We start from the raw sequence: 12194 nt of genomic DNA, 5'->3' as shown, positions 1-12194 counted from the left end.
TGTGGAATGAGAGAAGGTGAAGGCATCAGAGGAGGTTTGAGGCAGGGCAGGCGAGCGCAGCAGACGAACGCTCTGGGGGAGCAAACCCACCTGGCCTGAACCACTGGTCGACTGCACAGAGGGAGGAAGCAAAAGAGAGAGGGAATGTGAGAGTGTGACTTTGAAGATACATCAAAAAACACCTGACCTCATTTCTTGATCATTTAAGCAAATGCACCACAACTGAATAACGTTGTATATTTGCCTGTATATGAATAATACAGGCAAAGGAGTAAAAAAAAAAAAAAAAAAAGAAATGCAGACACTGGACGGTGAAATAAATGGAAAAGAGATGAACGATGCAGGCGAGAAGAGACTGGAACAAAGAATGAATAATGTAACTGAAGGAGACTCACTGAGATCAAGGGTGAGTGAAAACGAGTGAAAGAGAGCAGCTGAGGAGTAAGACGAGAAAACCTTGGCCGGACAAATAAATGAATGGGACGTGCCTGTCACTCTGTTTGTTCCTGAGTGCAGGTGTGAATAACCGAGCTTTGATCAGGCAGACACGGATGCTAATCTCTGTACACATCATTCAGAACCACCCTGTTGCCCTGACACCCCGCAGTTACCTTGACAACAGTCTGTTCAGCGATGGTGCTGGGCCGTCGCTGGCGGGCATCAAGCCTCTGTTCGACGGGGAAGCTGCAGCGGTGGGCCTTGAGCCTCTCCACCAGCAGGTAGTAGATAGCAGCAAAGTGGTTGTAGCTCTTGTTCTGGAGAGACTGGAGAGTGACAAGGCAAAATAAATGACAGCCTCTGCACCTGAAGCTATTTTGAAATAACTCAACTTATCCATTTTGGGGGAGTTCATTATGCCAGTTGGTTCTTCAGATATGTTAAGATGAAACTTTAATTATCCCTGTTTGAAATTGGGTTATTGCAGCAGCGGGAGAGCAGAGTATAGACAGTAATACAACAAACAGCATGTGCCGAAGATAATGCAGCAAAGAGGACGTATTGAAGAGGAAGCTACGGCGTCTTTGCCATGCTAATGCAGAGTTTCTATTTGCTTTAAAAGGCGCAGTGGGAAAACAGTACTCTCACTGCAGAAAGACGTCTACTGGATTTACACATTTTGCACTCTGCAGCTCGGTCTAAATGAGGGCTCTGACACTAGAACTGATTATTTGCTGGATTATGGACTACAGTTTGTTTTTGAAGATCAAATTTTTGGTGATCAGAATTGTGATGCATGCCATTGTATTTCCTTCTCTCCCTTACAGTATATACGAATTCTGTGTGGCAAAATTGTATTTCTTGAATATCTTACTTGATAATAATACTTAATGCATACACAGATACATAGTATCTGTATGGAGTACCATTACACTGCTGGACTCTCCTCATCATGCTGCATGAGTGTACATAGTTTATACAGTTTTGTATAGACTGATACCTATTGCCAACCACCTACATGTCCTGCATTGTCCCCCGGACAGTATGGTTGACGCCGTACCACAAATGCACAATTAACATAGTTGGTGAATACGAAATATGATTTTTCATACCTGCCTTGTATGCTGTGTTTTGCCAAACAAATGAGGTTCAAGCTCAGTCCTCACCTCTACAGTCTTGTGCTGGTCAATGCCCAGGCTGTGCATCAGACGAAGGACCTGTTCACTGTACTCCCCCACACCCACCTCCCCGTCAGCAGACACAGACTGCTGGTACAGAACGGGCCTCTGCACCGGGACGTCCAACGCCATCCACTTATGCTCCTTGATCTGGGCCACGGACAGGCGCTTGGAGGGGTCCAGGACCAACATCCTGCGGATCAGGTGTTCACAGTCTAGGAAGGGGGGTAGGGGGGGTGAAGAAGGGGTAGCGAGAGAATTTGTAAGTGTTATGACAAAATTTCTGTAACCTTGCTTACTTTAGATTCCCACACTTGCAAAGGAAGAGGGAGTTTCTGTTTGACAATGCTTAGCACTTCTCGTATTAGCTTTGAGGAAGCAAAATAAACCACAGAGTGTTTAGCCGCTCTGAATGTGGCCCAGATGAACTGAGGGAGAAATAATGCTTCAGAGCTTAGAATTTCTACCATTTTCTTTCCTTAGTCTCTTCCTCCATCTCCTTCCAACGGTTTGTCTCCTCTCCTTTCCCCTCCTAATGAGAGCTCCTCACCTCTTGTTAGTGGCTAGATGAGTTTGACGTCAGACACAGCTGGGTTCTTAACAGGATTACAGTTCCCCTGGCTGTGCGGCTTTGGCCTGCCTGCACCCCTACCGCCTGCACTGCATTCTTGCCTACCACCCTGCATCCTTACCCACTCACCCTGCTGCTGCTGCTAAGGTCTAACACTCAAAAAAAAAAAATAATAATAATGATAACAAACAAAAACAAAAAACAACTGTGTTTTTGACATGAGAGCCCTACAGTATGTCAGTTTTGCCTTGTAATACCTTGTTCTTATGCATCTTTTCCATTACTGAGATATCTATTGATTTTGCAGTGATTCATCTTTGCCACAGGTGTGCACTGTAATTGAAAATGGCCTGACCCTTGAAAAAATGATGATGTGAATGACCATGTGAAATGCAATGCTTGACTGAAGTTGCTTAAGCTGCATGTGTTTCAATAAATAAATCAATTAACGTTTCAGATAAATATTCCACTTCCTCCGGTCAGGACATTACAGAGGCACAATAAGGAACTTGAGTAAAAATGGCATGACACCAATCAGTTACTAATGTTAAATATGATGGTGATTTTATGGTTTCCAAGGAGCGATGGTGAATTTTCTAGAAATATTAGAAGCTTGTGGCAGGTCACCTTCTTCCCATGTTGTCCTGCTGCTCCACTAATGTCTACAGACATCAGATCACAGCCACAGGAATCGAAACAATTATGTTACTGAGTTTGGAGGGAGCCCTCAGCAGTTCTTAATAGAAACCCCAAGGACCTGGCTGACATTGCTAACCCCCTGCCACACATTCTTCCTGGTTGCCCTGCTGATCTACTAATGTCCGCTTACATCAGTTTTTTCTGCCTCATGCCTCGCGGTTCAGCCAACTGGATTTTTTTTTTTCCATTACGTGTATAACCAGTGTGCCCTCTGTTGCATTTTTACTTCACGCCATGGCATCTAAGCAGCTTGCCTAGCTACTAAGCTTCTACAGTTAAGATTTACTTCAAATACAATTTGCTAGGCCCTGGCCTTACACAGCCATTCATCTCCGAAGCTTAAGAGGCACATTGCTACGGCCTTGTTTATAGCAACCACTGGGGCTCTGCACATTTTTCAAAGCTTAAAACCTCCAGGGAAAGCTGGACTATGCAACTGGACTAAACTGAATGAGGGACTAGAGGGTTAGCAGGCTGGCTGGCTGGCTGATTGACAGACTGTCCCGGACCAGAACATACCATTACACCACAATGACTGAACCACTGAACTATCCCAGTTAACACTTGTGCGCAATCTGTCAGCGCTGTGGAGTAACACCGAGTCCCTCAGTACACAGCGGTACTTTAATACCATAGCCAGAAGCTAAAGAGCAGATAGCAGGTACTGACGCTAGACATTATGTTATCTGTTCCAAAGATTTTATCAGATAGAGGCGACAGGGGAGCGCAGAAAAACAGACTGTAACCAATACATCATGCATCTGAGTCATTGTTGGGACTGTGAACACAAGGGAAAGACTTTTGCAGATAAGGTGTAGGACAGACTCGGGGATTAGGGTTGTTTGGTGTTCTGGACTGCGTGTCTCTGGGCCGTCCTGTGCCACTATTTTCCGAAGCCTGCACAATAGCAAGGGAAACAGAGGAAGACGTCTCCAGATAGAGGCAGAAAGATGGGGGTAGACCGCAAGTTTCCCCGTGTTGCCATGAGTTTATCGCGCTGTGGTAGGCGGTGCTGCGTACCACAGGGTTGGCTGGTGAGAGGCACAAGAAGAGAGGAGATCTGCTGTTTCTAGATGGAGGAAACAGCACACTCTGTTCTCCTTGTTCAGGGAACAGGGGCTGGACTGGGGGTGTGGGTGTGTGGGGGGTGTTGGATGGAGGGCGGCTTGTGTGTCGGTCTGGCCGCGGGGCTGACATTACACTCCTACATTCCCCTAGCGTCTTAATTGTTTCAAGGTCCTGAGCAAACGCTTGTCGATTCCCTCGCCGCCAACCCCCCTCCCCTCTCAGGAGAAAGTGTTACAGGCTGCGGACAGGACTCAGGCAGGCAGACAAGAGAAACCGACAGACAGGGAGGTTTTTCACAGAAAGACAGAGAGCGTGAGTCAGACAGACAGGCAGGCAGGCAGGGAGGCAGAGGGGCAGAGGGGCAGGCAGAGTAACCTGAAAGAGACATGCAAACAGACAGACAGGCAGGCAGGCAGACAGCTGGAAGCATTCACTGGCTCTTCCCCAGGTTACATAAACAGCTCCAGCTCTGGAATTAATCTGTTGCCAGCTAGCTAGCACAGCCGCTAACAGCAGGGCTGCTTTGGAACAGTTAGCTAACCTGACTCACTTTGCAGCCAGTGCGCGCACACACACACACACACACACACACACACACACACACACACACACACACACACACAAGGCAGGGAAGAACAGAGGACAATAACGGGCTGTCTCCTACTGTATTCCCTTCAAATAAATGTGGTGCTCATTAATGAAGTGACCCCCTGACCATCTACAACCACGGCAGAATGTGCCAATAAACATTCAGCAGCACGGTGACTCAAACAGGAAAGCCTGCTTCACTCAACTAAGTTTAAATGCTGCTCTCGGGATTTGTTAGGCTTGTTTTTGCTTCATGTGACAGCTTTAGAGAGATGGAGGGTGGTGGGATTTGGAGGGGGATACATGGGGGTATCAGACACATTTTCGGATTCTGGAACAAATGACATACAGCACACACACATCCAGTCCGAGACTTGGTTGCAGGGTTCGTAAAGCGATAACACACACACACAAAAAAATGATGAATCTGCATGCTAAATTAAAAACTACCCCCAAAACTGTATGCCAAATTATATAATTTCAATCATCAGGATGAAGATCCTGTTGGGACTGAATTCTTTTAATTCTTTTAATTCTTTTAATTCGAGTTGTGGACCTACAAATGACATTCATCCTAACTTGCCACATCACCGGGCTGCAGCATATGAGCTACGTAGTTTCACTTGGGCAAAGGAGAGATAGGGGTCACAGGGAGCAGAGAGCAGGAATGTGCGGGACTGCAGGAGGCGAGTCCTAGTTTTGTGACTACAGAGAGAGAGAGGAGGAGAGAGAGAGAGAGAGAGAGAGAGAGAGAGCTTGCTTTGCCTCACCTTCGGTCATGAAGTAGGGGATACGGAACCGTCCCTCTAGGACTCTCTGTCGGAGCACAGGCAGGGTGGGCCCATCAAAGGGCAGCGCACCGCACACCAGCACGTACAGCACCACGCCCATACTCTGGAGAGATGCACATACACACACACACACATCACAAACATGTACCCACACACACACATGCACAGAGCAAGGTCAGGACAGGGGCTAGGAACAATCAGTATATCACAGATCAATATGAGGCATCCAGATGCAAATAAGCCCTAGATTAATGTTGGCACTTACTTACAAACACACTCACACACACACACACATGTACACACAACACACACAAATACGATCAATTATTGCGCTATACAACAGGCTATAAACTCTGGTTGGGAAATCATATCCAATTATTGCACCACAGGGACAAAAGCTAGAGAATTTATGACTTTTAAGACTTTGCTCCCACTGTTCACTATGATATTTAAAACTTAGTTGTTTCATATACACCAGTAATTTACAGCAGTGGTTTTCAAACTGGGATCTGTGGTCCACCAGGGCTCTGTGAGAAGGTTGCAGGGGGTTCCCAGCAACAGGAGGAATAGAGCAGCGTTAACTTTAAGGATATTTCTGGATGTTATAACAATAAGGAAATGTATGAGATAGACGTTTGTTTTTTTTGTTTTTTTTTTTTAATCTATAGTTAATCCTAGTCTGATTATAGTTTGGACTAGGAGGCACCTGAAAACAACAATCTTTGAGGGAATTCCTTAAGACAAAATCTACTCCAATGGGTGTCCATAATGTACTGTGCATCTATTTCAGGGGTCCTTGACATGAAAAAGTGAAATCGCTCGTCCTACCCAAATGTCCAGCTGGGGGCCCTCGTACTGTTGGCCCTCAAAGACCTCAGGGGCGGCATAAGGCGGACTGCCACACCATGTAGCAAGAGGCTCCCCGGGCTGGAAGAAGTTCCCGAATCCAAAATCTACACAGGAAGAAACACAAAGGGTGAGAGGGGTGAGAAGGGTGGAGGGGGGTGGATGACGTTATATCAAGAATTTATGTATGTTTCACAAAGCTGTTTTGACACTGGTGACTTGACCATGTTTTGTTCGGCAGCTTCTGCAACAAGCTAACCTCAAACCCATCTTTGCATCTCTTGTGATTTACAGTAGGTGGACAGGAACCAAAAAAAAAACAAAAAAAAAAAAAAACAAGTCAACACAAACAAAGTTCCTCTGTAGCTGTGGTGAGGTGCGATGTGTCACCGAGGTCAGACGACTGTGCGAAGCAAATGCACAGCCGGTCACAATCCAACACGCGCCGGCTATACCTTCTGTGTTTGAGAATGTGTAAATGTATTGGAATGGTCTGCAGGTTTTACATAATGCAATGTGTGATCCGCATATTTTTACGTTGAGGAAATGGGCCTTCGGCTGAGGTAACCACCCTGGGGAGGGACATGAGGTCATCAAGAAGCTGTGCTCTGATTGGGCATCTGCACAGTGCCTACAACTCAGACTTTATCTTCATCAGAGGAACGAGGAACAAGACAGGGAAGTCAAGCGTATACGCGCGCGCACACACACACAAACACACACACACACACACACACACGCGAGTACACTAAAGTCTGGAAAGTTCAAGTCTGCCTTTCATTAAAGTCCAAGTAAGAGCTGCAGTAATATCTGGGTATTGCCAAATCTTGCTGAGCCAACTTGTGTGCCTGCAATCACACAGCCTGCCCCCTTTTCTATCACTTTGTATCTTTCTCTCCCTAACCTCACCTCCCCCCACACATACACACACACACACACAGTACATGATCTTTTGTCTCTTTCCCATCTCTTTCTCTCCCTCTCTTGTCTCCTTTGACACACACACACACACACATACTTGCATATCAGTTCCTATGTTTGTGTGTTTTGTTTTGGAGTTTTAGGCTTCACATCTGAGTGAACTTGCTCTTCCCAGCCCTGAGGTGGTACTCGGTTATCAGTGGGGCCTCGTGATGGTGTCTCGGGACCTGACAGCTACAGCAGCGGACGATCAAACAAGGCTCACTTAACTCGACTTTTCTTTTTTTTTTTCCCCCCTTCCAACATTCATAATAGTTATATAAAGCAGAAAGAACTGTATTGCCAAACAAACAAATTACACTGATTAAAAAAAAAAAAAGAAACTAGCTTACATAATATGGGGTGGGTGGGTGGGGAGGGTACGTACACACACACACACATACACACACACAGCAGAGAAAAAGAAAGAGAGAGAACATGCAACCAATTCCCTTTTCTTCGCTCTGTTTTGCCTTAACTTTTCTCTTTATCACTATTATCCATTAAATGACAACAACTTATTATAACCCTCTGAATCTTCTGCCACTATAATATTCTCATGTTCTGTTCATGTCTGTTGTTTGAGTGCTTTAAGTCTTAATTCTCTCTCTCTCTCTCTCTCTCTCTCTCTCTCTCCCTCTCTCTCTCTCTCTGCATGTATATGAATAACCCAGCATCCTGTGCCCTCGTTACCAAGAAATTGTTGTTTCAAAACGCTCATTCAGAGCACAAGTTTGATGCACGTGCATCTGGCCGAGCAGCGACATTCAAACTCTTCACTGATCAAGCTGGCTGGTCACATTCAGACAGACACATGCACACACACACACACACACACACACATCGAGACATAATGCAACCCAGGTACACCTCAAAGATGTCTTTGGAATGAAGATGAGGAATCCAGATAAAAGGCCATATTCTGACTGGAAACAAGAGACACAGCAAGAATTATTTTCCTGGTGCACCGGAGAACATAGACAGACTTCAGGTTGGGGAGTTTCACAAAGGGCAGACACCAACTGAGGAGGAAAATAGTGTGTGTGTGTCTGTGTGTGTGTGTTCTGGGTGCAAAAATCTGAATCCAGTTGGGTGCTGCAGTGCAGGCGGTGGCAGGTGAGGTGAAATAAAGTAGAGGGTAAAGCAGCTCAGCACAGTTGGGTTTATTACAAGTATGTTTACTGTGCGATGCTGCTCTGAAGGTGAGATGTGAGATAAATGCAGGGAGAGCGGAGCGGAGCGGAGCAGTGCAGTTGGTTTATCGTCAGAAGCTGTGACCCATTTCATGGAGCTGAATACTGAGCAGACTGGTTGACGTCAAACGCTCCACCACGCTGCAGGCTACTCGCACAGCTCAACAGGATGGGTGGGGTGTGGAAGAGTGTGAGTCTCGCACAAGGGTATTAGCATAATATTAGCCTAAACACGTCCCCCTGGAATACATCGCGACAGCTTTAAGAAAATGTTTGTGTGTGTGTGTGTGTGTGTGTGTGTGTGTGTGGGTAAGGTGAGTGTATCCTAGTGCTGTTATCATGCCATAGTATGGGACCAGTGTCCAGCGGTCAGAAAAGTTACCATCATTTCCTATAAGAAGGCATGAATATCGACATGGTGGTGGCTGCAGCTCATAACGTGCTGCCCTCACACTCTCTCTTTTCACACCCTGCTCCCCTCTGCTTTCCCCGATCACACTCACTTGTTGTCACCTTAGCACCTTTTTCTCCTCTCTCTCTCTCTCTCTCTCTTTTCACCTCCTCCACCTTATCATGTTATGAGGCGAGATATCTTCTGGGATTTTGGATATTGTTATGTAGTGATATGGCATGTGAAGGAGCATCTGTTTGCTTCTTCTGTTTTTGTTTTTGTTTTTTTTTCTAGTGAAGGGATTCATTTTTTTTAAACTTATTATTCCAGACTCTTGTAGCTGTTCTACTATTTGCCTCTACCTGCTTGATTATCATGTCATAATGACAATTTATCCAAAATTCTTGTGTGCTTTTGAGATCATCAGTAATCATCCCTACAATATAGTCACAATATCGACACTGAGATATTTGGTCAAAGACTTTGGGATGTTTGATGTTGTCCATATCGTCCAGCACATATGCAAAAACTTTGAAATATATTTTCCAACAGAATCTCTCACTATTGAGTTTGTCCCCGCTCATTATTATTATTTTTTAAATCGTTATTATTATTATTATTATTATTATTTTATAATTTTATTGGCTTGATCACCTTCAAGGTTAGATGTTCTTCCAACAGTCAGTGGGCATCTTCAAACTAATAAGTGCTTGTAACTCAAAGCAAATGATGTTATAAAAGGTTGTCAACATTTTTAAGGGATGTTTTAGTGTATGACATATTTGTGGGTTGCTTTCTCTTTTTGTGAAATGTTTGTGAAGTATGATTCAAAGTAGACCCATTCCAATACAGGGAAAATACCTTTGTGTGCTGAGGCGTGTTCCTTCTGAACCGGCAACAGCATCCCTCTTTTCTACACTCTTTCTCTGCACTCTCTTTCCCACCACCCCTTCTTTCTGTCAACTCAAGCTCAAAAGGGCTGTTTGAAGTGAAAATATAAAAGGTCACCCCCCGCTACCTCAGCTCCCCTCTCCTCTCCTCTCCAGCCACCATGATCATGACCTTTCTTTGACTGACCGCTGCCTGGCTGAGCTTCACACAGACTGGCCGACCAGGGATGGCCTTTAGAAAGCAGGCAGGCGTCACTGGACCAGGCGGAAAAACCCAAGACAAAGATATGTATAAGAACACCTTTCACTCTTTAAGTTGGAGTGAAAGTTGAACCAAATATCAACAAGACTGATACAGAGTGAAACAACAAATAAGGGGAAAAGGGACGGTGGTTAAATCCTTTATCTCTCATTTTGGTTAAGTGATCTACTTTACTATCACTAGGGAGACGATTAGGACTTAGGACACGGTTTTATGCATATTGTCGCCAATATAGGGGGGAAAACTGAAACATTCACTCTTATCTTTGGGGCTGTCATATAAAGAGAACAAAGTCAATCTCCTATAAGACAGACCTCAGTGGATGTGGTGAGTGAGTGGTACAAGATGTACTTTGCTCCTGATGTCCTCTCCCCAGAGAAGTCTCTCTCATCACAAGCCAGGTAATGTTCTGTTCACTGTTTTCTGCTTCAAATCTAATCTGCCGCGCAGACAATTGGCTGTGAGTCAGACATGTTTGTGAAAATTACTGATGGGGTAATAACTCCAGGTTGTCGACATGGAAGCAGCACAGAGAAACAGTGGACAAAACGAAATGCAGGATGAACGGGTGCAACGCTTGGTCCTCTATCAGTCATCTTATGGCTCTGTCTGCTCTGTCCTTAACTGCCTGATTCACCCTTCACAGGAAAAAAAAAAAAAACACTGGGCATTGGCCAATCGGGATGCTCATTTATCATTTTTTTTTTCCTCAGGTGGTAAATTTATCACAGACATTAATTTATTAGACATTTCTGAAGTGAGACGCCCCGCTGTAATGTGAGGTCCATTCCTCCCTGGAGCCGCTGTAACTAGGCCCCTGAAGCAGGACACAGAGTTTATGGCATTCAAATATTATGTCACAAGCTCCGAGTGCCCTCACCCTCACCTCCCACATCCAACCCCCCATCCCCCCCCCCCCGAAGGTAAACCCTGGAGACACACACAGTAAATGTCACGCCTCACAGGGGTTGTCAAATCTCATTGGGGTAGCCCCTGGCTTTCCCCAACACCTAACTTCTCTTTTCCACTTGTGCACCTCTACCCAAACAGCCTGACAACAACAAAACGATGATATCAGAAGAACATATTTCCCTTCATCGCCAACATCGCCTCATCTTGTCATTGCATACCTGAATCTAAGCACGAGGCCTCTTTATCTCTTCCCCAGAATTTTTAGTTCCCTGAGATAAGCCTTGGTCTCTCTAAAAGCAATGTCACAGAAGCCAAAAGCTTGTCCTTTTATGACAAACACCTTATAAATGCCCCCGTGGCACTTGCCATCCTGCTTCTTGACACATCTTCTGCTTAAATTTATCTTCCTCCCCCCTTTCAAAAGAAGCCAGCCTTGTCTCCTCTTCAGCTCTTTCTACAAAGCAGGCAATCTCTTTCACCACCTCCTGTCCTCTCCCAATTAAACCCAAACTCTTCGCGGACTGCCCCCCTTCCCTGCGAGCCCCCCGCCGCCCCTCCCTCCACTCTGGGACACAGCAGTAGGATGACATTCTCACTAGCTAGCTCTAAATGCCAGTTGCTTAATAATCACCCTCTGAAGCTTGTACTACAGACATCCAGCTTAGTCTCAAATCTCTAACTTTCTCTCATTTCTTCTTTTTGTCCTGTATCTTTTTCTGTTTCTTTCACAAAATTAGAGCCAGGAGACACTGGGGAAGGATCACTCTTGCCCTCCAAAAGGATTTTTAAAAAGAGGCAGGGGCCTTCGGATTAAGGCTGAGTCTTTTGAGCCTCACACAGAGTCTACAGTCTACAGTGGCAAAGCAACCTCTGGCCCCTTCTCACCAGCATGCCTATGGCCCGGGCATGAGGTTAAGACATTTCTGAACTACACCGACGCTGAAATCATGGTGAGCAATGGATCAAAACAAAATTATTTCACATGGGCCCAACAAGAGAGCCTGTATCTTTCAGTTGTCATATGATTGCTGCTGTTCACTTGCCAAATTTGAGAGTCCAGAAAAAGGAACATTTACAAAATGTGTGGAGGAGATTATTTCCTGTATACTGGTGACTGCTTATGCATATACTTATGTAATTACACTGCAAAGACATGTGAATCTTTTAATTTCTTGTAGAACATTAGTGAGCTTGAAGAATAAAAAAAAAAAAAATCAAAAAAATAATGTATCTTTTCACTATTTAGACCCACAACTAAAATTAGAGTGAAGACCTGTCTGGATCAAACACTGATGTGTGTTACATTTACCATCTTGGACCAAAAACATGATGCTGGTCTGCTTAAAATCCTCTGGAAGACAATAAAGATATTGGTCTTAACGTGAAACTCATGAACTCACGGCCAAA

General features: G+C 44.9%; 1 protein-coding gene across 2 annotated transcripts in view; it reads right to left on the bottom strand.

The window, feature by feature from the left end:
• Window positions 1–12194, bottom strand: part of sik2b (salt-inducible kinase 2b) — a 38864-nt gene that overhangs the window by 11058 nt on the left and 15612 nt on the right. For both annotated transcript variants that reach the window (XM_030066770.1, XM_030066771.1), the window contains exons 5-9: window positions 6162–6286; window positions 5313–5436; window positions 1605–1831; window positions 612–764; window positions 1–111 (exon numbers count right to left, since the gene is read on the bottom strand). The exon at window positions 1–111 is cut by the window's left edge and continues 48 nt beyond it. In XM_030066770.1, the coding sequence (XP_029922630.1) occupies window positions 1–111; window positions 612–764; window positions 1605–1831; window positions 5313–5436; window positions 6162–6286 (740 nt within the window). The remainder of the gene's footprint in view (window positions 112–611; window positions 765–1604; window positions 1832–5312; window positions 5437–6161; window positions 6287–12194) is intronic.

This window comes from Myripristis murdjan, chromosome 13 (assembly GCF_902150065.1).
Source record: "Myripristis murdjan chromosome 13, fMyrMur1.1, whole genome shotgun sequence".
NCBI lineage: Eukaryota > Metazoa > Chordata > Actinopteri > Holocentriformes > Holocentridae > Myripristis > Myripristis murdjan.
Note: the sequence above shows the minus strand (reverse complement) of the source record. Positions and strands in the feature narration are given on the sequence as shown.